Below are 25,344 nucleotides of genomic sequence, written 5' to 3' on the forward strand. Positions count from 1 at the left end.
CTGAGGGACGAGGCCTCGGATTCATCTTACCCTAACATCTGTCTCGGGTTCTGAAGCAGAAGCTTCTGAGACTGGTCCCCCGCCCCGCCCCACCCCCCTGGCCCCAGGAATAACCGAGAAATAAGGGTCTCCTGCCCTGTGTCTCCATGGTGCTCTGGACTCTTCCCATCCGGAGGGGGACCGGAGCCCCTCCCTTGACCTTTGTTCCTGCAGCTTCCACTCCCCTCTGTGGCCTCACTCCTGTCAAGCTGGTCCAGCTGCACTTTTGATAACTGAAGCTGCTTCCTCAGATGGCCCGTCTCGTCAGCCAGCCTGTGCGGAGCCAAAACTGTTTTCTGGCTCTGGGGCCTTCTCTTTTCTCTTCAGAATCTTCCGGATCTGTGGGGGGTATGACGCCAGTGAGTTCTGGGTCTCAAACTTAGTTTTAGGTCCACCTTCACCCCTCCCCCATGGGCCGTTCCAACCAGGAGATGGCTTTCCATGGAGGGTTCCGCACAGGCCTTGATCTATCTACCTGTGTCCCCTGGTTGTACCCCACCCTGTGCTGGGTCACCTTTCCAGCCTCCCATGTTCTCCCAGCATGAGGCTCCCCACCTACAATCACCACGTGGCCTTGGCACCTTTCCTGTCTCAAGCCCGCCTGATCACCAGCCAAGGGGGCCACCCTGACTGCTACCACCCACCGTGGCTTTAGGGCCCTCCCAGTGGGACCTGTTGCTGCTCCCTAAGGAAGACATCTCACCCGCTCTCTGACCTACTGCCTCTTCCACTGAGGAAGCTCTCTGGGATCTGTCCCAGAACAGACAGTCTGTTGGAGAACAAACAGATCCAACCTTCTAATCCCCTCTCTGCAGAGGTCAGGAGCGATCCGCCTCCTCCTCTCTCTTTCAGCTTTGTCTCCACATCCTTGATCTTTCTCTTAAGGACACCGGACACCCTTCCTCCCTCCAGCCCAATCACTGTGTCTTCCTTCATGTAGCTTTTTATTTTTCCATGGCTCTCGTCTTTTAAATTAGTCCCATTTTTTTCCCTTGAGCCTTTAAATAAAACTTTTTTTTTAAACGATTATAGTTATTTATCCATTTGAGAGAGAGAGAAAGAGTGTGCACAAGTGCAAGTAGGGGGGTGGGGCCGATGGGGACAGGGAGGGACAGACTCCTTGCTGTCCTTGCTGAGTGGAGCCCAATGAAGGCTCGATCCCATGACCCTGAAATCATGACCTGAGCCAAAATCCAGTGGTTGCTCTACCGACTGAGCCACCCAGGTGCTCCCGAATGAAATTTTTTTAAAAAGAACTTTTTGGGGGAGCACCTGGGTGGCTCAGTCGGTTGAGCCTCTGACTCCTGGTTTCAGCTCAGGTCATGATCTCAGGGTCATGGGATTGAGCCCCAAATTGGCTTCCACACTTAGCATGGAGTCTGGGACTCTCTCCACCTCTCTCTCTCTGCTCTGCCCCCCTCTTCCCTCGCTCTCAAATAAATAAATAAACCTTTAAAAAATAAATAAAAATAAAAGAACTTCTTATTTCTTAAATAGGTTCCATGCCCAACATGGAACCCAGTGCAGGGCTTGAACTCACAACCCTGAGCTCAAGACCTGAACTGAGATCGAGTCGGATGCTTAACCAGCTGAACCACCCAGGCGCCCCTTAAAAGAACATTTTGACTGAGGTATAGTGGAGACACAGTCACATGTGCAAAAGTTACAGAACTTAAGTATACAGCTCCGGGAATGTTCACCTGTGTACACATTCATGTAGCCTCCCCCACATCAAGTTAGAGAACATTCCCAGCATGCGGAGAGCTCCCTCCTGCTGTCTGCCAATACCCACCACCCTGGGAGCGAACCCTGTGCCGAGCTCTCCCACCTCGGACTGATTTCAGGCACACGGCATTTGAATTCCCTTTTAGTCTTCAGATTATGGACATTCCACTGAGTTTTCAGTCTCAAATTAATAAGAGACAACTTGTAACAACTTACGTCCTCTATACTCAGGGCTCTAATGCTTTTTTGTCTGATCATTATAAAGCCCTTTTCTACCCCTTTGCCGGTGAGATGTACGAGTAAGCACCTCGAGGGACCCTGAGACCAGTCCTTCCCATGGTAGGGGGCCAGCTCCTCCCAGCTTGCCCAGAACTCTGAGCAGCCCCCAGGCTCTCGGCATCCCCTCCATCCTGGGCAAACCGTGAGCAGGACCATCCCAAACCCTGTTCTCTCCTTGGCCCCAGCCATAGTTCAGGGTAGACATGAGGAGCAGAGTTCGAGGCTGTTGACCCAGCACCGTTCTCCTGGGCCTGACCTAACCATTTGAAGGCCCCCAAATGTCCCACTCATTCTTTGTAGCTTGCATGAAACTTGCCTGTCTTTGTATTTGAGAGCTTGGCCTCCAGTCCTGAAGGAGCGACAAGATGGGAGGAAGCGTGTTTTAATAAGGAGGAAAAATTCTTCCGGATTTGTTATTCCCTGCTCAGCATTCCAGAATGCCCCCCGCCCCGGCCCACCCAGGAAATCTCAGCTAGGACTCCCTCCAGCTCAGTGATGCTCAACCCAGACCCGTGCGTCAGAGCTGCCAGGCAGCCAGGTGATTCTAGCAGCAAGCAGGCGACACAACCCTGTGCCCATGGGGCTGAGAATAAAGCTGTCCGCATGGGCAGAGTCCTGGGGGGCCTTGCCTGACCCCAGGAAGTAGGTCTCCCTGCCTGGACAGGACGAGAGCCTAGACAAAGGCAGTCGTGACTCCCACAATTCATCTCTTTTCTGGCTAATCACGGCATCAGCCTTGTGCCTGTGAATCCAGCCGAAGCCACTCAGCACGTAGAGGCAAGGCCACATCTGTGGCCACGTACCAGCTGCTGAGGCCACGCAGACCAAGGGCCTTTTCTCTCTCCTTCAATGATCTCATTGACTCCCGTGGCTTTAGTGTCATTTATAGGCTGGTGACTTGCAAGTTTATGGTCCCCATCGCTCACAGCTGCAGACTCCTGCACATGCCCCCTCCCCTGACACTGCGGCAGCTCAGGGTCATGTCCGCATGGCAGCCTGAGCCTTGCAGGCTTTCCTACCTCTGGAAGGAAGGAAGGCGCCACTCTGTACCTGACACGGGCTGCACGACCCAGGGCCCGATGTCTTCGGGCTGAGACTGAACCAGCCTCCCCTACTCCCTCTGTCTACCCCTGCTCCCCTCGGTCCGTTCTCTACTCGGAAACCAGAAAAGTCTTAAAAACAAAAAACCAAAAAACCTCAGCTTTATCGGGACATAATGTTTGTGTCATAAAGCTCACCCACTAAAAGTGTACAATTTGTGTTTTGTAATGTACTCACAGATTTGTACAACCATCACCATAATGTCCTTTTAAAAACATTTATACCCCCGAAAGAAGCCTGTGCCCGTTAACAACCACTCCCTACCCCCATTCCAGAGCCAGGCAACCAGGAATCTACTTCCTGGCTCTGGACTGGCCTTACTGGACCTGCCACACTCATGGAATCCTACAGTAGGTGTGTGGTCTCTGTGCAGCTTCTTTGTTCCAGTGTGATGTCCCTGACACTTGTCCATGTCGTTGTAGGTCACAGGGCCTCGTTCTACCTTATTGCCCCGAAACCTCCACCATGTGGATCGGCCACATTCTGTTCATCCACTCGCCAGTGGAGACTGGGGGTTATCTCTCCTTTTTGGCTATTGGAAAGTTCTGTTTGAAGACACATCAGATAACTACACCGGAATTAAAATAAAAGCTTAATTTAAAAAAGTAATAAAAATAAAAACAAAGGACACATCCCTACCCTGTTTAAAAGCCTCCCATAGTTTCCATGGTATCCACTGGCAGCTTGTTGCGTGGCCTGCACCGTCCTTGGGACCCCGGCCCGCGCTCTCCCGCCGACCCTTCCGGTTCCTCCACACAGCCCGCCCTGCCGTCCTCACGTTTCCTGAACACATGGAGTTTGTTTCCTCTTCAGGACCTCTGTGCTGGCCCCTGGGCCTGGGAGGCCCTCCCTTCTGCTCTCCGGGAGCTGGCCTCTTCTTTGCTTTTCATCCCAGTGGCTGTGGACATGCTACATCCTCGGGAAGCTGCCTGACCCTCCCTGTCTCACCCCTTCACAGTCACCATTATCCGAAATCCATCTTCTTTGCAGGTATATCACCTCTCTCTTCCTGCTAGAATATTCAGCTCCAAAAGAGGAAGTACCTCGTCTGTCTTCACACTGTGTGCCAGGACCTTAGACTAGTTCCGGGCACACAGTAGGACCTGAGCTTGCAGGGAGACGCCCGTGGTCCAGGCAGCTAAAGCCTCCCCTTTCCCAAGTGACATTTTGCTCCCAAATGCTGGTCCTGTGATTGGGCAGCAACAGGTCATGGGTTGGGGTCTGGGAAAAAAACCCTCTACCTATCCAGGTTCCTAGAGCTGGAGGAAAAGCACAAAACCCAGCAGCAGTTGGCTTTTCTCCTCCTGTAACCCCAGGTCATTATCTTCCTAGAGCTGGAGTCGAAAACCCTAATTTGCGGGGCACCTGAGTGACTGAGGTCATGATCTCAGGATCCTGGGATCGAGCCCCGCATCGGGCTCTCTGCTTGGCAGGGAGCCTGCTTCCCTTCCTCTCTCTCTGCCTGCCTCTCTGCCTCCTTGTGATTTCTGTCAGTCAAATAAATAAATAAAATCTTTAAAAAAAAAAAAAAAAAGAGAAAAAAAGAAACCTTAATTTGCTCTTCTCCCTGGAGAGCAGCAGGGGCCCCTCCCCAGCAAGTCTGGCCCAGTGAAACAGCAAGAGGAAAAGAAGATGCTACTGGAGGGCAGGCAGGGGTGTGTGTGCACGTGTGTGTGTGTGTGTGTGTGTGTGTGTGTGTGTGAGTGAGAGAGAGAGAGAGAGAGAGAGAGAACAGGCGAGGGTGCGAGGCAGTGCCCCCGGCCCTGCCTTGTCTTCCTGCAGGTGGATGGAGCGCCCGGGGTGTCTGTCCCAGTGGCCGCTAGTGGACACAATAGGGAGGGGAAGGACCCACCTCCGTAGCCGGAAGGGCACCTCTGTGGCTAGATGTCCTGCTCTCCAGATGACTCTGTTGTCTTGAGGATAAAGTCCAAGCTTTCCACCAGTTGCCTGGAGTCCCAGCTTGTCTCTCCTGCCCCGTCTCCCTTCACATACCCTTGTGGCTCCCTGCTCAAACCCTCATCATGCCAGAGACGTGCCATTGATGTTCATGCCGCCAGGCCTTTGCCTCTGCTCTTCCTGCCCCTGGAATGAACCTCCCCTGGTGCTCTGACTGGCGACCTCCTGAACTCAGGCCTGGCTGGCCTTCCACTCTGAGGCCTCTTCTGGCCCCTCTAGACCCTCCCAGGCCCCCTCCTCTGCATACATCCCTCTCTCAGATCACTTACCTCTGGGGACAGTGGGGGTGGGGGAGTCATAGACCCCACCGACTTGTCTACAACAGCAGAGAGTCCATTTTTCTTCTCTGATGGACCCCATTGCCCAGAATCAACCATAGGAGACCCTCCATAAGTATGTGTTGAGCAGATGTAAGAATGATTTTCTGGCTCACCTGGGAGCCCCTCAAGGACATAGCCAGCATGCTACTTACCGTGATTCATTTCCATTTGCCGCTACCCCCGAATACCACCCTTGCCCACTCAGGGCTCAGAGACAAGGTGCCAAAAGGCCCTGCAGCGCCACCGCTGATGGGAGCGACCCTCCTGGCCCAATCTCTCAAGGCCTGGCCTTGCCCAAGGTTTTTGGAGTCAAGCCTCCTGGGAAGGATGCCACCGGAGGGACACCAAGTCCGGCTCCAATGCCAAAGCCCAGAGCTGTCTTCCCAGAGCTGGGTCCCAACAGGGATCCTTTTGCCGGAGGCTCACTGACTTAAGTCAAGTCTTGAAAACCCACGTTCCTCCAGCGCCCTCCCAATCCCAGCAACCCATCTCCCCAGCCCTGGACCACAGAGATCAGTGGGGTGTCTGTGTCTTTAATAAGAACTAAGTGTAATGAATAAGTGTTCTGGCAAAGAAAACTTCCCTCATTTATTTTCCAGGGGCCCTGGCTCATCAATCTTCCCCTCCTAACCTGCTTTGTGCTCTGTTAGCTTTGCTTCCTGATAGAGCAGAATTTGGTTTTCTAATAGCATCTGTTGTATGCAGGGTGTCCCCAAACATTAGCAGTAATGAGTTGGAAGTAGCACGGTCTGAAGCCTTCAGAAGCCAACAGCAGATGTCAGGCCCTCCGTGGGTCCCCTTGAGGCTTTGGGGCCAGAGCTCTGGGCAGAAGCTAGGTCCAGAGCCCACAAGTCTCAGTCCCTGGGAGTCATCCATCCAAAAGACATTGGAGTGCCTACCATGTGTCAGGTCCCGCGTGGGCTCTGGGAAGCTGGGGCCCCGCCCACAAGGGGCTGTCATGGCTGGTTATCCATGAAGGACAAAAGTGGTGGTAGAAGAAAGTCCTCTCCCCCAATCCTTCCGCTGGGCCATCTCCTGGGAGGCAGCTGGGCAGGAGTAACGGACTCAGACCTGGGTGGGCAAACAGTCCTCACCTCACCGGGTTGCTTGAGAACAAATAAGAGCATGAAGCTCCCAACACCAGGTCCAGCACACAGTGGTCCCTCCAACATCCGGGACCTGGCAGGTGCACATGGACTAGGGTTGGCAGGGGTCTCCAAGGATGGTGGCTGCTCCCCTGAGGCCAGGGTTGTCTAGAGAGAGGCTTAAGCGTTGCTGCCGTCTCCTGGGAAAGACAGGGCCATCCCCTAGCTCCTGGAGACCTTGGATTGATGGAAGAGGTCCCCAGGGGAACCAAGGCTTCTGGAGACAGGAACCAAATGTATTGGCAGATCCTAAAGTGTTTCTTCAAACTCCATCCACCCGCATCCCCAAGGTCCTCCTCCAGGCACGCCAAGAGTTGTTCTCTGGAGAAATCTCTCCTGCCATGGTGCCACTTCCAGCAGAGGAGAGGTAGCTGGTAAGTTACAGTCCGGCCTTGCCTGTGCCAAGGGGCTGCCAGCCCAGCCCCATCAACCCAGGCATTTCTTTCACACCACAATCCACAGGGAGGGCCTCTTTTGACACCCCCCCACCCCATAGGTGAGGACACTCTGGCCCCTCAGGTGAGGGGTTTCAGGGCCGCAGCACCTGCGTGTGGCCCTCAGGTAGCCGCCCCGCCCCCCACAAATGTGCAGTGGTCGCCGTCCAGCTGGACCCTGAAGGGAATGGACTAGGGGTAGAACTTTCTTTGTAAAGTTTTTATTTTCTGGAGGACTGAAGACGGTTTAGAAAGCAGGTGGGGTAAGGGTGGAGGGTGGGGTTCCCCCCCATGGCCTCCCTCACATCTGCCAACGAAGCCTGGTGGCCCTGAGTCCCCTCCCCCGCAAGCTTCGGAGGTGGCGGACAACTCCCCCACCCTCCCGTTCCTCTCCTCGCGCCCCGCCGCCTCCCAGGCCTCTGCGGGGCTGAACCGGACGCTGAGGCCCGCTCTTACTGCGAGCCGGGTTGCAGGAAGGGCTGGAGGGCGGGCGGCAGGGAGTCCCCGGCGCTCCTGCACGGACGCCCCGGGCGCCCCCGGAAACCTCCCAGCCCGCGCCCGCGCCCGCCCCGCGGCCGGGAGGCCGCCCCGCCCCGTCGCCGCCGCCGCCGCCGCCGCCGCCGCCAGTCCGCCGCTCTGCCGCCGCCATGGGCCGGGCCCCGCGGGGTGAACGCGAGCCGTCCGGCCCACGGCCCGGCCCTGACCCCGCCGCGGCGCCGCCCGCACCCCGCCGCGCCCGCGCCCTGGCGCTGCTCGGGGCCCTGCTCGCCGCCGCCGCCGCCGCCGCCGCTGCCCGAGCCTACGCCCGCCACAACGAGGCCCAGGCGGCCGCGCGGCAGGTCCGGCCCCGGGGTGGGAAGGGCGGGCGCGGGGCGCGCGGGGGGTCCTGGGCTCGGGGGGTGGGGGGGGGTCGGGTCCCAGGGTGGGCACTGGGAGGAGGCGGGGGAAGGGGTCCGGAGGGGGTGGGGGTGTCGGAGGGGGCGGTGGGGGGACTCCGAGGGAGGGGGGAGGGGACCGGGAGGCCGGGTTGGGGGAAGGGGCGGGATGGAAAGTAGGGAGCGATGGGCCGGGGAGGGTGGCATGAAAGGGCGGGACAAGGGGTGTCGAGCTGACTTGGGAGGACTGTGCAGAAAGGCCAGAACACTGGCCCAGCGTGAGGCAGGGCCTGGGACAGACCCGAGGGGCGGTCCCAGCAGTGGCTTGGACAGCGGGAGTGAAGCTGGGACTGGGGAGAGTCTGGCGGTGGCCCGGGCAATGCTGGGGGAACAGGGGAGGACACTGGTGGAAGAATGTGACAAGGGGACGGGGCAGATAGAAGGAGACTAGCACAGCCTTGGGCCTAGTGGATAGTGGATGAAGGAGCAGAGTGAAGCAAGGCCCAGCAGGGACCGGGAGGTGGCTGCGGCCCCGGGTCGGTGCAGAGGTGACATTAGGAAGGGTGGACTGGGAAGTGTTGGGAGAACTGAGGAAGATGGTGCTGGGCACTGCGTACTGCCCCCTCCGTCTATTTGGGACCCCAGCTGGGTATCCAAATGGTGCTCAATGGAGCCCCTTCCTCTGAAGCAGGAGTCCGCGCTGAAGGCCCTGGGGACAGAAGGCCTCTTTCTCTTTTCCTCCTTGGACACAGACCAGGATATGTACATCAGCCCCGAGGAGTTCAAGCCCATTGCTGAGAAGCTGACAGGTACCAGGAGGGGCTGGGCCCTGGGGAGGGGGGCACCTGAGTCATGGCCCTCAGCTTCTTGGCCACTGTGTCTGCTCTGAGCAGGAAGGCTACCTGGAAAGGGAGATGAGGGACCCTGGCAGCCCTGGGGTCCTCTCTGCTCTGACCCTTCCCAGCTGGTGGTTCAGGCGAGCTGCCCTGGCGCCACCTGAGCCCATCTCAAGGGCAAATACTAGTTAACACCCCCTGACCGCTTCTAGACGTGACCTGAAGCCCTTCACGTGAGTTCTCTCTTTAATCTTTGCAGTGTCCTGGGAAATAGCTACTGTCCTAATTCCCCTGTTTACAGCTGGGGAGACTGAGGCACAGGGAGGTGCAGAGCCGGGATTAGAACCGGGGCCATCTGGCTCCAGGTCTTGCACCAGTTCACAGGTTTGAGGATTAGAGAGAAAATGTGCAGAGTGACCAGTAGACAGTAGCTGCTCAGTAGACAGGAAGGAGCTCTTCCCAGTATTATTAATGACTAAACTCTTGCTTCAGTGTTGGATTTCTAGCCTGTCCCGGTGAAAACATTTTTATCTAGTTATAATCAGTGTTTGTTTGTTTGTTGTTTTTTTTTTAAAGATGAGGTGCTGAAATAATCTCACAAATTATTAAATGTTTCTCTCATGGTATCACCAACACCCCAACCTCTGTGTCCATTTCTCTCCAACGTCTTATGACATCTCTTGAATTTGGGATCTTGTTATCTGAGTAGCTGGGTGTAAGTAGGTCAATAGATGGGAAAGGCAAGGAGGAGATGCCCAGAGGCCAGTGATGGGCCTTCTGTGTCTCAGGGTGGGGGTTGGGTAGGTTGGCCACTTGTTGGTCCAGTGACCAGTCCCTGCCAGAAGAGGAGGCTCAGATGAAAAATGCAAATTTGCTGGAGCAGATGTGGGTCAGTGACTCTCAGTGGCATTGAGTTTGGCAGTGAAGGCAGATGGGCAGGTAAACAGGTCAGCCTCACGTGCCTTGGCCTTGACCTCTTATTCTGCAAACACTTCGTAGAACATCTACTCAGCCACCTCCTTGTCCTCTTTTGTGGACAGAGGGAGTGAGTTCCCTCAAAATGACATGTTGGCTCGAAGGCACTAGTAATTTTTTTCACATAAATCTTTGTTTCCCTCCCTTACCACCTCGGCCGCTAGGAGTACAAGACTGGACCAAGTTTTGAGAAAAGAAAACATAAAATAAAAAAGCCCAAAACTTCAAATCTATGTGGGAAACAGAAGCAGCTTGTCTGGTTGGCACAGTTATGAGTGTGTTTAATTTTCTTTCTATCTTAAAAGTTTTATGAATTGTCTGTGATGAGTTACTTAGAAGTCAGGAAATAAAACTTTATGAAAAAAACTAAAAGGCCATAACATGCTGGACATGGGTATTAATAATTATCTGTGATAAGAGTAAAATATTTGAAAAAGCAAGGCAGAAGAATAAGCTTGCACATTCTAACTGTTCCCTTCCTCTGAGGTTTCCAGATTGCTCTTTGGCAGGTTTTGCAACATCAGCTTACAAATGTAGAAATAACTGTGATTTCTTCAGAAAAGGGCTTTGCATGAGGAGCTGTTGGGGTGTGCTGACTAAAAGCACAGCTTCCTGACTCTAGCCCCTTAGGATTCTGACTCAGTAGGTTTGAGGAGGATTCTGGGCGTATGCAGTTTAGAAAGGCATCCCAAAGGATTCTGATGATTCCTATTTAAGAATCTTTCTGAATGCTCCCAGGGGGCCTGTCAGTCAGTTTGCCAGAAGATGGCAGGCAACATTTTTGTCCCACCGACCTGCCCGGGGACAGCAGCCATGACAAGCATTGCCACTATCTTGCCCCTTAGAGGTGTCTGGGTCTCTTCCCTCCCACCAGTCAGCCCTTGGGAAAGAGGCTTCTTTTCTCCCCAAACCTTCATCAGGACTCCCTCCACACTTCCTCCAAACTGGGCATACCTCGGGCCAGAAAAGGCCTGAGAAATCAAGGTCATCCCCTTCTTGATGGCGTTGCTGTCTCTCTCAGAGCTTAATAACACCAAGACAGTTCTGTTCCTTGCTTTCATTTGTTCTCTGTGGCTTTCTTCTCTTCAAGAGGCCCCCAGAACAGGGACGTGCAGGGCAGCATGGCCTTGATTGCCCATGTAGGAAAACCAGAGGGGCTGACGGATTTACCCCAGAAACGGAGCTGACCTCGGCCTGGAGCAGAGCAGATGAGGCCCAGCCTGTGCCTTCTCTTCTCCACACCCCAGGCAGTAGCTTCTCTTTGGCGCTGGGACCCCAGCCACTGGGAGAGGCAGCCGCCTTGCCCAGGTGCTGCCCTTGGTGGGCTCAGCACCAAGTTCATCTCGGACTCAGTTCATAGAACGTAGGGAACCGGGCCAACCAGCCAGCCTGGCCCGGGGTGAAGTCAGAAGAATTTGGTTTGAGCCCTGGCTCCACGGCCTCCTAACCCTGAATCCTCTGGTAGTAGTTGACACAGCTCAAGTTTATTATGGGTTCACTCTCTACCAAACCTGGTGCTAACAACATGCGGATTATCTCATCCAATCCTCGGAACAAGCCACTGGCCAAATCGCACAGCTGGTGAATGGCTGTGTCCCTCACAGGACCGAGATCATCTGGATCCTGAGCCTTTAAGGAAGCGGAGTCTCTGAGATCACAATGCCCTCAGAAGAGGGTCATGGTTGATCGTGGGTTTAGAGGAAAACAAGCCTGGGTTTGAATCCCGACCCCCCACCCCCACCCCACTCCCTAGCTGTGTGACCTTTGGGAAGTGACTTCACCTCTCTGAGCCTCCACTCTCTCATGTGTAAAACGGTCTTGGTAATGATGTTATTGTTTGCCTCTCGGGACTACTATGAAACTAAAATGTGATACTTACTGGTTGTTACTTTGGTCATCGTTACCCATTACTCCAGCTCTAAGCCTGCCTGGCTCCCTTAAATCACTTTCCGGTGCAGGTGGGGGCGGGAGGGTGGACTTCTGCAGAGAAGAGAGGGCCTGCAGCTGGAGGGCCGGACCCCTCTCCAGCAACTGTGCCTCCCAGGGTCAACGCCTGCGGCCAGCTATGAAGACGAGGAGCTGCCCCTTGACCCCAGCGAGGAGACGCTCACCATAGAAGCCCGATTCCAGCCTCTGATCCCGGAGTCCATGACCAAGAGCAAAGACGGGTTCCTGGGGGTGAGTGTGAGTGGGGGGCGGTGGAGGCTGCCCGCAGGTGGGACCGCAGACACAGGACCATCTGCGCGCCCTCACCTCCTGAGAATAGGCTCTGCTTCTCTTTGCCTCTTCCCTGCCTGCCTTTATTAGCTGCCCTCTGTGCCCCCAGTGTGCCAGACCCTGGGGGGTCCAGAAATGGTGTGATGCTGACCCTGGGGTTTGAGACACAGTCTGGTGCAGGAGGGATAAGCATGAGCCCCGGAAGAAGAGATCCCGACTGGCTTCCTGGAGGCAGTGCCATGTGGTAGAGACATGGCAGGAGGAGGGGGCCCGGGGAGGCAGAGGCAGAAGAGGAGGCAGCGCAGGCCCTGGAGGCAGGATTGAGGCAGGAGCCTCAAGTAGGGTCATTACTTTCCTCAAGTCGGTCTGGCCCCCACCCCAACCCCGCCCCAGGCTGTGAGTTTCTTGAGGGCGAGGCCTGTGACGCATAACCTCTGTGTTTCTGTGCTTCCTCAGCAACGCCCCCCCACAACCTGAAGGGGGCTATGCTGATCTCTGATGAACCAAACCAGAGGTTCAGCCCCAGCAGGGGGTCGTGGGATGGGGGAGGGTGCCTGACAAAAGCTCTCCTGAGTGGCTCTGCCCCCACCTGAGACCTCCTGGCCAAGGTCTCAAGCCCATCCTGGCCCCGAGGCACCCCACACCCTGCCTGCCTTCCCCGCCCTCCCCTCAGCTTGCTCCGTTCCAGCCCCTCCAGATGTCCAGGCTTTCTTCCAGCTGTGGGCCTTCTCGGATGCTGTTCCCTCTCCCAGGAGCAACTTTTCTGCTTAGTCCAGCCCACACCTACTCACTTTTGGTCTCCCGTGAAAGGCCACCTTGGCATGAGCAGAGATCTGGTGCCGGGCCAGTCGCCTGCGGACAGAGAACTGGTGCGGCTGGACCCAGAGCCCATGGGACACAGGCAGGGGCGTCCTGTCAGTGGGGCTGGACGAGAAGTCGCCAGACTGCAAAGGGCCTTCGTTGCCTGACTTTGGCCTTCATTCTGTAGCAGCAAATTACCAAAGCAGATTTTGAAATAGGAGGGCTCCCTCGTTAGCTGCTCGGATGCTCCGCAGCCTGGGGAGAAATGGGGGCAAGAAGACTGGTTCTCAGCGGGGAGGAGGAGGCAGTGGGGGGAGGCAGTGGTGATTCCTAGGATAGCCTAGAGGATGCTGGCAAAGGAAGGAAGACAGGGCATGGCTACTAATGGAAAGCAGGGGAGGGAAGTGGAGGGGGAACTCAGGCTTCTGGGATGGTGACCAAGCACAGGGTGGGCCATTTGCCCCATGGGGACCAGAGGAGGGAATGGGTCTGGTGGGGAGCGAATGAGCTCAGTCTGGACACACTGAAGTCGAGGCGCCTGGGGCTGTCCAGGGGGACAGTCCAGTAAGTGAGGTTGGAAACACAGGTTTGGTTTCCCACAGAGCATCTGGGGAGGGAAGGCTGGCAGGGAGACTTGGTGGTAGAAGTTGTCCGAATAGATGAGTCCCCCCCCCCCCCGCGCCCCACCAGAGCCGTGAGGACAGGGCGGGACTGGTGGGGTGCCAGGGCACAGCTGCACTTAGAGATGGGTCAGGAGCAGCTCTCCATAGAGCGCAGCCCCCCTTTGTGGGCAGCTCTCCTGTGGGGTGGCAGGATCCCATGGGTAAGGCGGCTCCCCCTGGTGCAGCACAGCCTGCCCAGCTTGGAGACCCCCCGCCTGTTCAGTCTTCTTGGGGGTAGCTCCAAGGACCTCCCTCCTCCAGGCCGGCCAGGCCCCCCACCACCATGAAGGCAGGGAAGGGAGAGGGAGCCTCATGCCCTCGGACACCTGGCAGCTCCCTGGTGGCGGAGCATCCCTGAAGGGGCCCAGAACATGCTGTCCTCCCGGCTGACGCCTTCGCCACCCCCGCCGGCATCCTGCCTGTGGCGGCAAGAGGTGCTGAAGGGGCAGCTGCCAGCTTAGGATGTGCCCTGGGACCTGCCTTGGTGGCCCAGAGGTGGGGACAGATGGGCCTGTCCCGCGCTTCAGCTCCCCTGATGGTGACGGGGCCTTCCTGACAGGGAAACAGCTGAGGGACGCCGGGCATGCCAGGTGCCCAGCCGCGTGGTACAGGGCACTCTCCAGGGGAGACCTTCCTTCCCCTTCTCGGCAGGCGCATCCTGTTCCTTATCCCACAGATTTTCCCCAAAAGGTGGTATCCACCTCACCCCTCAGACTTCTCTCCAAAGCCTCCTCAGTGGGATATGAGCCCCAGGAGGAGACTTGGAGAGAAGGCCAGGGAGAAGGCAAGGCTGTGGAGGGGGTGGCAGGCGGTGGCACTCAGGCCAGCTGGCACAGAGGCAGGAGGCAGGACCATGTGTCCGTGAGGCCTGGAACCGTGGGACTGGGCTTGACGAGGGAGGGAAGAGGCCAGCAGGACCCCTGCACAGAGCCTCCGCCTCCTGTGCCTCCCCCTACGCCAGTCCCAGCTGGCCCTGTCGCTCTGGCCTGGGCTGTGCCTGAGGCGGCCAAGGGGGTGCTGCTGGGGGCCGGGGAGCTGAGGGGAGCCAGGGCTCTGGCAGGACAGTGCCCGGCCTTTGGCCATCCCCAGGACGAAAGCATCCCTGGGTCTCACGCCTCCCTTCACTTGTGGGCTGGCTCAGGGCTTCAGGGAGACCGCCCGCATGCATGGTGCGGGGACCCCCCCCCCCCGTTGTGGTTCTCGGCACCCCAGAGCTCTGACTTTTCCCCACCCCAGGTCTCCCGCCTGGCCCTGTCCGGCCTCCGCAACTGGACGACTGCAGCCTTACCAAGTGCGGTGTTCGCCGCCCGCCACTTCCGGCCCTTCCTGCCCCCCCGGGGCCAGGTGGAGCTTGGGGAGCCCTGGTGGATCATCCCCAGCGAGCTGAGTGTCTTCACCGGCTACTTGTCCAATAACCGCTTCTACCCACCACCGCCCAAAGGCAAAGAGGTGAGGGCCGCCCACAGTGAGCCCTGGCGGGTGGGGGGTTCCCCCAATGCTGCAGCCCCAGCTAGGCACAACCCCCTCTGTCTCTGCCCCGCACCGGCTCAGCGCCTGGACCCCGGCCCCCTCTCAGGGCCCCTGGCCTGCAGGCCCAGAGCGCCCCTGGGGGATCCGGACCCAGCCAGCTGACACGGGTCTTCACTGCACCCCCCGCCCCCCAGGTCATCATCCACCGGCTCCTGAGCATGTTCCACCCGCGGCCTTTCGTGAAGACGCGCTTTGCCCCTCAGGGTGCCGTGGCCTGCCTGACGGCCATCAGCGACTTCTACTACACTGTGATGTTCCGGTGTGTAGCCCTTGGACACCCCTCCTGGCCTCTCAGCCAGGCTGGGGACCCCAGCGAAGCATGGAAGGGCAGGGCCCCGTGAGGGCAGGCCCCGTCCAGAAGTCCCCAGGGCCACCACGTCCCACACTCTGGCCTTGGGCAAGCGAAGTTGGCTCTCTGGGCCTCGGTTTCCTCATCTGTGGATGGGGGGGTGGCCTCCTCCTGGGGGCAGGGGAAAGCTTGGGACATGCTTAGCAGGAAGCTGGCAGCCCTGATTGTTATCCACCCAGAAGGGGGCATGTAGGCGCTGTGACACCCGCACGCACACAGCCTGGGAGCTGTGAGGCCTCAGAGGAGGGCTGGTCAAGTGAGGCCGGCGGGGAAGGCTGCGTGTGACCCGGTCCCTGAGGATGGGCAGCGCTTGGAAGGCCTCGTGGCTTCTCCCTGCCCCACACATTCTCCCTCCTACCCTGCCCAGCCCCGTCCTCCCCTGGAGAGTCTGGCCAAGGGCTCCCCAGCTTGGGCACCTAAGCAGCAAGGTGGGCCGTGGCTCAGCAGGGGCTGCTCCCAGCCAGGCTCCTTTACCCCCCAGGATCCACGCCGAGTTCCAGCTCAGCGAGCCGCCTGACTTCCCCTTCTGGTTCTCACCTGGCCAGTTCACGGGCCACATCATTCTCTCCAAAGATGCCACTCACATCCGAGACTTCCGGCTCTTCGTGCCCAACCACAGGTGGGAGCCTTGGCCCCAAACCAGCCCTGCACCCCACTGTAGTTGGCTCCACTCTCCCCCTCTCCCAGCTCCAGGAGCTCAGGTGCAGGGGCCCAGAGGCCCCCTCCGTCTCTTCCCTCGCTTTGCTTCCCAGAGGCACCTCTCTTGGAAGGGGCCTAGAGCTGACCCAGGAGCAGGCAGCTTGAGGCGAGGGGAGGTGGGTCATTCGGTCATCTGGCAACCATGTCCCAGTTGGCCTGGATGGCCTGGATGGCCAGCTCTGTGCCTGGGACCCAGTGCAGCAGACTGTCCCCCAAGCAGGAGCCTAACACCCTCACACTGGTGACAGACTTCCCACAGACCCATGACCACAGCCTGTGCACAGCCCCTGAGTGCTGGCAGCTGGGCAGGGACTAGAGTCCAGGAAGCCTTCCCAGAGGAAGAGACATGGAAGTAGAGACCTGGATGAGGCAGGAGAGGGGGGTGAGGAGGGTTTAGCCAGGCAACGGGAGCAGCGCATGTGGTCCTGGGGGCAGGCCCTGACTGCCTGCAGTTGCTCCCACAGGCCCCGGGGGTGGAGGGAAGGGCCTTTCGGGAGGGCTCCATGCCAGCCACCTGCCTGCGTGCCCTGCCGGCTTAGGGTCAGCCTCTTGTCCGGCGAGCATGGGACCAGAAGGCCTGGCTTCATGTCTTTCCAGATTCCTCCCTGATAGCAAGTGGCTGCCTAGTGGGTCTGAGTGACCCAGGACAGGGACAAGAGCTTGGCTGGGAGCTGAGAGCCCCAAAGTTAAGTCTCCACTGTGGCATGGCTGTGGGCAGGGCCCTGGCCTTCTCTGGGCCTGTTTCCTCATCTGCTAGATAGGAGAATGGCTCCTGGGCACGAATGAAGGGATTGTTGGCAGAGCCTGGGAAGAGAAAGTTACCCCCAGGAGCAGGAGTGGTTTCCTTCCCCTTCCTCAGCAAGCAAGTCCCCCTCCCCACCTCGACTGCACAGGCTCAGCCCGGAGGACATCTGCCTGCACCCCAGGAGTGGAGGTGGGGGTCCTGTTTTGATGAAACAGAGCAGGGGCAAATGACCAGCCCCAGGACCGGCTGCTCCTGAGCCTGTCTCCAGGACCACGCGGCTGCCGACCTCCTCCCGCACCTGCTCATCCCACCCCAGGAGGTCGGCTGTCGGTCCTGGGGCGCCCTCATGTGGCCAATCTGCAGATGGCATGTGGTGGGGCCAGACTTCAGCCCGGGAGGCCGGCTCAGGGAGGCAGGCACCAGGCTCTCATGCCTGACCCTCTGTGTGTCCTAGGGGAGACACTGATGATGTTTCCACTTCAAAAAGCCATAGGCAGCATGTGAGACACGGCTGTGAAAGCCCTTTGTGAACTTTAAGGGGTTGGGCCCGCTGAGCGTGGTGTGGCTACTGTGCTTCCAAAGAGGCAGCCCAGGGACAGAAGAAGGCCCAGGCTCTGCGGTCAGAGTCCCAATGGCCCCAAGACCTTGGGTTCATCTTATCAAGCCTCAGTGTTCTCATCTGTAAAATGGGGAGGGTTGTGTGCTCTCAGAGAAGGTTGACGTGGCCCTTGGTGATGAAGGTGTTCTTCCCCCTCCCCACCTCCCTGCCAGGTCTCTGAACGTGGACATGGAGTGGCTGTATGGGGCCAGTGAGAGCAGCAACATGGAGGTGGACATTGGCTACATCCCCCAGGTGAGCACACAAAGGGCCCTGACCCAGGTCCGCAGGGCTGGGGGCCACAGGCAGTCCGGGTAAAGGATAGAGCTCCTGCTGGGCTGAGGCCAGCTGTCCCCAAAGCAGGTTTCTGGGACTCCACCTGATCTACATGTTGGCACAGAAAAGCCAGCAGCTGCCATCAGCCCTCATGTGGCCTCATGCGGTCGAAGGAGCCCTGGACAGACCCTGAATCTGTCCCAGACTCACCGCAGCCCGGCGGCGGCCCTGCCCTGGGCCTCAGTTCCTCCACTTTTGCCTTAAGTGGGGTATCTTTGAGATGCCCTCACTGATGGCACCCTCTCCTGATCCGGGACCTAGATGGAGCTGGAGGCCCTGGGCCCGTCGGTGCCCTCCATGATCCTGGACGAGGATGGCAACATGATCGACAGCCGGCCGCCCTCAGGGGAGCCCCTCCAGTTTGTGTTTGAGGAGATCAAGTGGCAGCAGGAGCTGAGCTGGGAGGAGGCCGCCCGGCGCCTGGAGGTGGCCATGTACCCCTTCAAGAAGGTGGGCCTGGATGGGAGTGTGGCCGGAGCTGGGGGAACAGTGGGGGGGGCACCCCATTCCAGGCTGGGTACACGGCTTGCTGCTGGACCACCGCCCTGCCTGGCCCAGCCTGTACAGTGGCGCCTCTTTTTTGCCATTCCAGACTTGGCAGGAGGCGTCTCCTGGCCCAGCCCATTTCTTTCTCTCTCACTTTCACACACACATGCACACACACACACACATACACACAGAGTTTGTAGCACGCACAGTTATACACTCACACCACAAACACACATGTCCCACACAGCTCCTGAGGAGGAACCTAGCTGCACACAGTAGCTTCTCTGTGTTTCCCTTTGGCCCCAGGTCACCTATCTGCCATTCACTGAGGCCTTCGACCAAGCCAAGGCCAAGAACAAGCTGGTGCACTCCATTCTGCTGTGGGGGGCCCTGGATGACCAGTCCTGCTGAGGTGAGGGAGACCCCGCCAGGCTGAGAGAGTGGGGGAGACATCACACCTGGTAGGATACAGGAGGCTCCGAGACCAACGGGGCTGTCCCATCGGGGGATGGGGGCCTTGGGGACTACACAGGGCAGGGGTGTGGGGGTCTTCTGCGCTGAGCTCAGAAGAAGCGGCCATTCACAGTAGGAAGAGCCCCACTCAGCCATCTGCAGCGCAGAGACCTTGGCCGAGTGGTTTCCCCACCCTGAGCCTTAGTTTTCTAGAGCTAATACGCTTACCCCCCAGAGTTGTGAAAATGGGCATAAGAGCGCCTGTGCTCCGTGAAGTGTTGCACACAAATAAGAGAGAAAACAGTGCCAGAGGCTGGCCATGCGTTCACTTATTCAGAAGATGCACCCAAGAATCTATGGGATGCAGAGATTGGGGGTGTCTGACAGCGGGTACAAAGAAGAGTAAGACCGTGCCCCTGCCTGTATCCAGTCGGTCCACAAACACTCCAGGGACCCCCTGTGCCAGGCCCATCGGCTGGGTGCTAGGAGTCATGTCAGAAGTGGTCCCTGTCCTTGGAGAGCCATGTGTGTAGAAGATGGGTGTCGAATGAGGACAAGCGTGGTGAGCGTCACACGGGGCAAGGTCCAGGGTGGCACAAGACCGGGGAGGCGTCTCAGAGACAGTGACCGTAGCTGAGATTTCCGAGGAGGAGCAGAAGTTTATCAAGAGGCAGGAGGAAAGGAGTTTTAGGTAGAATAACCTAGGCAGAGGCCTTGGGTCCTAAAGTTTAGTGAATTTAAGAAGCTGTCACTGTCTGCAGGTCCCTGGGCTGAGGCTGCTGTCCGTCTGTCTGCCTCCCCTCAGTCCCCCCACCACCCCATCTCAGCCCAGGACGCCCCAATGTCGCTGACTGTAATCACAGCGACCCTCTACTTAGCACCTACCCTGCGGCAGGCTCTTTGAATCTGTTACTTTACTGGGACAGCCCTACAGCCCATGAGCGTTGTTGCTTTTGGAAAACCCAGTAAGGCCCATGGGATGGCCTCACCCTTCTGGCCTTGCTGTTCCCCTGAAAAGGTTCAGGGCGGACTCTCCGGGAGACTGTCCTGGAAAGTTCGCCCATCATCGCCCTCCTCAACGAGAGCTTCATCAGCACTTGGTCCCTGGTGAGGGAGCTGGAAGACCTGCAGGTCAGTGGCAGGGGGGTGGGAACAGCCCCACGGGAGCCCCGGGGACAGGGCCCGCAGCGGAAGCATCAGGAGTGTGCCACGTGTCCCCACAGGACAGCCAGGAGAACCCATCCCACAAGAAGCTAGCTGACCTGCACCTGGAGAAGTACAGCTTCCCTGTGGAAATGATGATCTGTCTGCCCAACGGCACCGTGGTAGGCCGCCCCCGGTACCTTCCCCCAGTCGGGCCAGGCCACGTGGGGCAGGGGAAGCCGCAAGCCAGTCAGGGACATGGACTTAGAGACTTCAGGCTTCCCGGCTGGCTCCCCCGCTTCCTGCTGTTCTAGCCGGTCTGAGCCTCCCTTGTGCCCACCTGTAAAATAGGAATTGTCACACCCACTCTGCCTGCCTCATACAGGGGTTGAGACACTGCCATGAGAAGGGGGACCTCTACAGCCCTTTGGGGACTGGGAAGCCAGGAGCACAGGCTAGCAGCAGAATGGATAGGAACGTGGCATGGGAGGGAAAGCTCACCCTGGACCACTGTGGCCAGCTCTGGGATGGAAGGACAGAGGGGCCAGGCCTCGTGACAAGCAGAGAGGACCAAGGGGCCCCAGGCTAAGCCAAGCCGCAAGACCCTACCTCTCCCCAGGGGCCCCGAGAAGCTCTCACACACAGCCTTTCACTGGGGTCTCATGCCGCTTTGGGAGAGGAAAGATCACAGGTGCCCATTTTACAAACAAGGAAACTGAGGCTCAAGAAGGTCCAGAGACTTGGTGGAAGTTGAACGTTTAAGAAGTGCAGCTGGTTTTGAAGCCGGGCCTGCATGTGAGCCTCAGTCTCCTGCCCCTTACCCTTTGAGTCCCGAGGGACAGTTAGTGTGGGACTGAAGGCCGTGCGAGGGTCATCAGCTTCCCCAGGCTCTCAACAGGGGGAGCAAGAGTTGAGGCTGGCCGGGAAGAGGGCCACTGGCTCACTGGCGCTCAGCCTGGTGGGGCCCGGCCCTGGCAGAGCCCCGGCATCATGGAGCCGGGCCGGACAGAACTCAGCCTGGGGACCGCGCTGTCCCGCTTGTCCACTTGTTTCTTGGCTCGTGTGCCGGGCACCTGCCCTTAAGGAGCTGGCCAGCCAGGGTGAGAGGCAGCGGGGGAAGCAGGCACACAGAGCAGGGGAATTTTGGCGGAAGGGAGTGTGGAGTTCAGGGTCACAGGAGCAGAGGAGAAGAGGGGGTGGGGGGTGGGGTGGGGGAAGGGGAGAGGTGTTAGGTTCTCGGCAGTAGAAGGGGTGTGGGAGAGCTTGCAGAGTTTGTGTGCCCAGATATGGCAGGGGGGAAGGGCCAGACCCCTCGCTCTCCTCACCCAGCCCCTCTCCCAGGTCCACCACATTAATGCCAACTACTTCTTGGACATCACCTCCATGAAGCCCGAGGATGTTGAGAACAACATCTTCAGCTTCTCGTCCACCTTTGAAGACCCGTCCACAGCCACCTATATGCAGTTCCTGAAGGAGGGCCTTCGGCGTGGCCTGCCCCTCCTCCAGCCCTAATGCGCCCTCAGGCCATGGAAGACCAGGCGGGAGAGCGGGGAGCTGATAGAAAGGCTTCCAGTGCTGAAGCCAGGCCCCTCCGGCCCGGAGCCCGTGGTCCTCGCACTCCCACCCCTGCCACTCCCAGGCTGTCCATGGGACCTGAGGTCAATGAAGGGGAGACAGGGGGGCGCCTGGGCTGACTGGACGGGTGAGCCTCTGGCTCCAGATGCCACCATTAGCCCTTTACTACCCTCATGGTTCCAGAAGCTGCTCAGGATACCGGAAACAGGGCCTTGGGTCATCTCCCTGGACATCACCCGCTTAGGCACATAGTCCAGGTCTTTGTGGGGTGAAGATCAGGGAGGAGTGGTGCTAGGAAGACTGGGCCACCTCTCTCTCCTTACAGCCCCCACCTCCCAGAAGAAACATCAGGGGACCCTGGCCTGGGGGCTAAGGAAAGTTTGCCCGGGAAGCACTCTTGTTTGGAGCCTCCTTCCTGGCTGTCTTCCTCTGCCTGGTGTCCCCCAGTGGGGTGAGTTTGAGTTGGAGACAGCCTTCTGGAGGTTCAGGGCAAAGCCATCCTTCAGAAGGAAAATCCGCTGTACCCAGGACCTCAGCTGCCCACACACTCAGTCCAACCTAATGATAGGAACCCAGCCCCTACTTTGGGACTTGCTGGAGGCCGGCTGTCTGGAGAGGGTCACTGTGAAGTAAGCTTCTGCTCTTAGCAAGGGAGGCCATTGAGGGGTTCCTGAGGCCCAGGGCCAAGGCACCCCCAAGTGCCTACCCCAGCAAGGGTCACAGTGGGACGATGGAGCCCGCATCCCGCCCCTCAGACTCTGGCTCCACAGAAGTATAGCTCAGCCAAAGAACACAGCCCACCCCACCCCCACCCCAGCTGGTGCTGCCCCAGCTGTCGGGGCAGCCCAGACCAGCCCAGACCAGCTTGTCCACCACCGAGTGGCCACTGACCCTCCTTGGCCTCTCTTAAGGACTTGGTCTACATCCCAACCAACTGACCACAGCCAGTCTTTTTTATATGTGCGGAAAAGTGTTTTTATGTGAAATTTCTCACAGTTTGTAGGTATTTTTGATAACCCCAATGCTGAGGAGAAAGAAGGGGGCCATGTCTTCCCGCAGCAGCAGCTCCATGATGGCTGGATCTGAAATCCTAGATGGGTCCAGCTTGATGTCTTTGCAGCTGCACCTCCAGGAAGAAACAGTCCTCTCTTCCTTTTCTTCCAGCTTTTTAAAAAAGGTCAATGTACCCCCCAACTCTATCCTTGTCCCCCATTCAGGCCCATGAGTGCTCCTTGGGCTTTCATTAAAGCCTTGGAGCCATGCCTCTCCCCAGCACGTGCCCCCACAGAGGCTCACTCTTAAACCTGGAAGAGGAAGGCAGACATCTCCTCAGACACACTCCCAGGCCTGCCCTCCGCTGAGTTCTCCCGTCTGCCCCCTGAAGTGTCCATTCCGGGCCTTCTCCAGCGGGGGCACTCTGTTAACATGACTCATGTTTTCTCATTTAATGCTCCCCAAAAAACTGTGAGGCAGATATTAATTGTTCCCCTGTTGCAGATGAAGAAACTGAGTCTCAGGGAAGTGAAGGGACGTGCCCAAGGTCACCGAGAGGAAGAGATGAGACTCAGCCTGTCTCGATTTTGGAGGGTTTTGTTTTGCACAGCAGCCAACCTCTCCCCCCTGCCCATCTTCACTGAGGTGAAAAAGAAAGCCTCTCAGACCAAAATGTCTCACTCCCCTCTGATCTCTAGACCCGAAGAGGCAGGAGCCAGCAAGCTCAACCAAGTTGTGTCCTTCCGGGAGGCAGTGCTCCCATGCCCCTTACAGGGAGGGGGGCACCGGAGTCTGTCTGCCAGCTTCCAGGCCTGGGTGGCATAACCAGGCCCATGAGCCACCCAGTGTCAGCAGAGACTCAGCCTCACCGCCCAGTAGGCTCTTCCCCTTGTGCGGGTCCAGGAGGGCCCGCCGCACACTGAGCAATCCTTGTCCCATATAAGGCACTGATTGCCTTGGCTTTTTGATCTTCATCTCAAGCCTCTTCCTGACACCCCCCGACCCCCACCGCCACCACAACTGTATCTTGAAGCTTATGGTAGGGGAGGGCCCCCAGCTCACTCCTGTCACCTGTCACTTCCCTCCCCTCCTCACACGTCCTATAATAAAATTGGAGAGACCAGGGTGGTTCTAAGTGCCTTTCCTTTCAATGGGATATTGGTCAGTTCTATCCTTGGTCTGACTCTTCTGTGGGGTTGGCTTGGCAGATGGGCAAGGGTACATGACTGAAATGCCTTTGGGGACTATCTTCTGTCACTGAACATCACTCAAGTGATGTTCTTAAAGTGAGTTTGTGATAGACCTAGTAGTAGAACTTAGTACTGTTTTTAGAATCTGATGAGAAAGATTCTGAAGTTAATTACCCATTTCTTAGAAACAGAGCCTAAGGTAGGCCTTAGGTAATTTTTTATTTTTATTTTTTAAAGGGAGTACGCTTCAGGAAAAAAAACCTGTATAAGAAGAGGTGAAAAAGGGGAGCCTAGCTGGCTCAGTTGCAGGAGCATGTGACTCTTGATCTCAAGCTTGTGAGTTCAAGACCCATGTTGGGTATAAAACTTACTTAAAAAAAAAAATCTCTTTTTAAAAAGCCTTAAATTTTTTTTTTTTTTTAATTAAAAGAAAGGAGTAATGAAGAATGGGGGAAGGAAAGATGCTAAGCAGGAATAGAGTCTCAAATCTTAGCCTGGGCATGATCACGGGGGAAGGGTTCTGGAATATAAGCCTCACCACAGAGTGCAACCTGTCTTTGGTACTCTGTGTCAGTCAGTCATTGACTTGGGAGGTGGAGTAAATTCCCAGGTTAGGGCCTATGGGCTCCCTGTTGTAAGTGCAATTTTCCAGAGAAGGGGGCAGCTGTGTGAAGCCCGCACAGCAGCCGGAAGGTGGGTTCGCTGGGAGGGTAGAGGTGATCTGGATGGATCACCAAGGCAGCATCTAGCACCCTCAGGAAAGGGTGATCTGCAAGATCCGCCTTGAGATCAAGAGTCACATGTTCCTGCAACTGAGGAGAATCAATGATTAAACAACAATTTGCCATCCTGGAAAGAAGGCTGGACCTGGAAGTCAGCCCGCGTCATTTGAAATATGGTAAGGATCAGGGTGGACCACTGAGGTCCCTGGCTAGGACAGCTATGTAATTTGCAGGATCTAGTGCAAACTGAAAACTGCAGGGCCCCTTGTTAATTTAGACACACACACATTAAAGAGGGCAACAGCAGAGTGTTAAAGCAAGTGCGGAGTTCTGAGCAAGAGGTCCTGTGTGGACTGCCCGACCCTGTCCCCGCTGTGAAGCCAGCCTGTCCGCCCGCAGCTGGGATTGCAGGCTTTGAGACCGGGAGCCAGGCACAGCCGTATGCAGAGGGCAGAGGAGAGCACGTGACCCAGGCCTGGAAGCCAGGGAGACCAGAATTAGGACCAGGACGGGGGTGGTGGGGGTGGGGGGCTGTTGTCTAAGCGGGAAGATGGAGTGGGTGAGTGAGCCTGGAAGGAATGTGGGTCTCTGTCCCAGTACCTCTGGCGTCTTGCCCATCGATCTACTATCTCACTGAATCTACCGTGTGTGTGTGTGAGAGAGAGAGAGAGAGCGAGCGAGAGAGCGAGCAAGCTGCGAAGAGCTAAAGGGCAGTAGTCACAGGGGAGAGAGGCTTCTTGTTGGACAGAAGACTGTAGAGGATCTTGACTGGGAAGCTAGAAGTGTGAAAAGCGGACAGGCGAGATGAGGCGAGGCAAGACGGAGGTCCGGAGGGCCTGGAACGCCAGAGGAAGGATTCTCAAGTGTGCCTAAGCGGAGGGACAGCAGACGCCACACAATTTCGGGTGCGGGCAGAGATGTAGCCAGGCCTCCGCCGCTAGAGGTCGGATCAGGACTACCCTAGAAGAAGAGCAAGGAGGCGGAGACCAGTGGCGGAAGCGGCCAATTAGGCCGCGGGGATCTCCAAGCGCCGTCAACTTTTCCCAAGGCCTGAGCCAGTGCAGGCGTGGTCTTGGGGGTGGGCGTGTCCCCTTCCTCGGGATTCCCGCGTGAGGCCGCCCGCAGCCCCGCCCCGCCCCCGCCGAAGCCTCTGTCCG

At 57.6% G+C, this 25,344-nt stretch overlaps 1 protein-coding gene across 6 annotated transcripts; it reads left to right on the top strand.

Annotated features, from left to right (window-relative positions):
* Positions 1-7,382: 7,382 nt before the first annotated feature.
* Positions 7,383-23,398, top strand: SELENON (selenoprotein N). 6 transcript variants are annotated; one of them, XM_082686322.1, is made up of 12 exons: positions 7,383-7,838; positions 8,563-8,683; positions 11,730-11,863; positions 14,602-14,814; positions 15,030-15,154; positions 15,726-15,863; positions 17,460-17,541; positions 17,884-18,072; positions 18,418-18,523; positions 19,583-19,695; positions 19,788-19,889; positions 21,037-23,398. In XM_082686322.1, the coding sequence occupies exons 1-12, from the start codon at positions 7,647-7,649 to the stop codon at positions 21,217-21,219; spliced, it is 1,698 nt and encodes a 565-aa protein (XP_082542448.1). In that variant the 5' UTR covers positions 7,383-7,646; the 3' UTR covers positions 21,220-23,398. The 6 variants fall into 6 exon arrangements, with proteins under 6 accessions (XP_082542448.1, XP_082542452.1, XP_082542449.1 ...); XM_082686326.1 differs by having other exon boundaries at positions 7,384-7,838; positions 21,608-23,398; XM_082686323.1 differs by having other exon boundaries at positions 7,384-7,838; positions 8,566-8,683.
* The last annotated feature ends 1,946 nt before the right edge of the window (positions 23,399-25,344 follow it).

Source organism: Mustela nivalis (assembly GCF_964662115.1).
Source record: "Mustela nivalis genome assembly, chromosome: 10".
In the NCBI taxonomy this organism is placed as follows: domain Eukaryota; kingdom Metazoa; phylum Chordata; class Mammalia; order Carnivora; family Mustelidae; genus Mustela; species Mustela nivalis.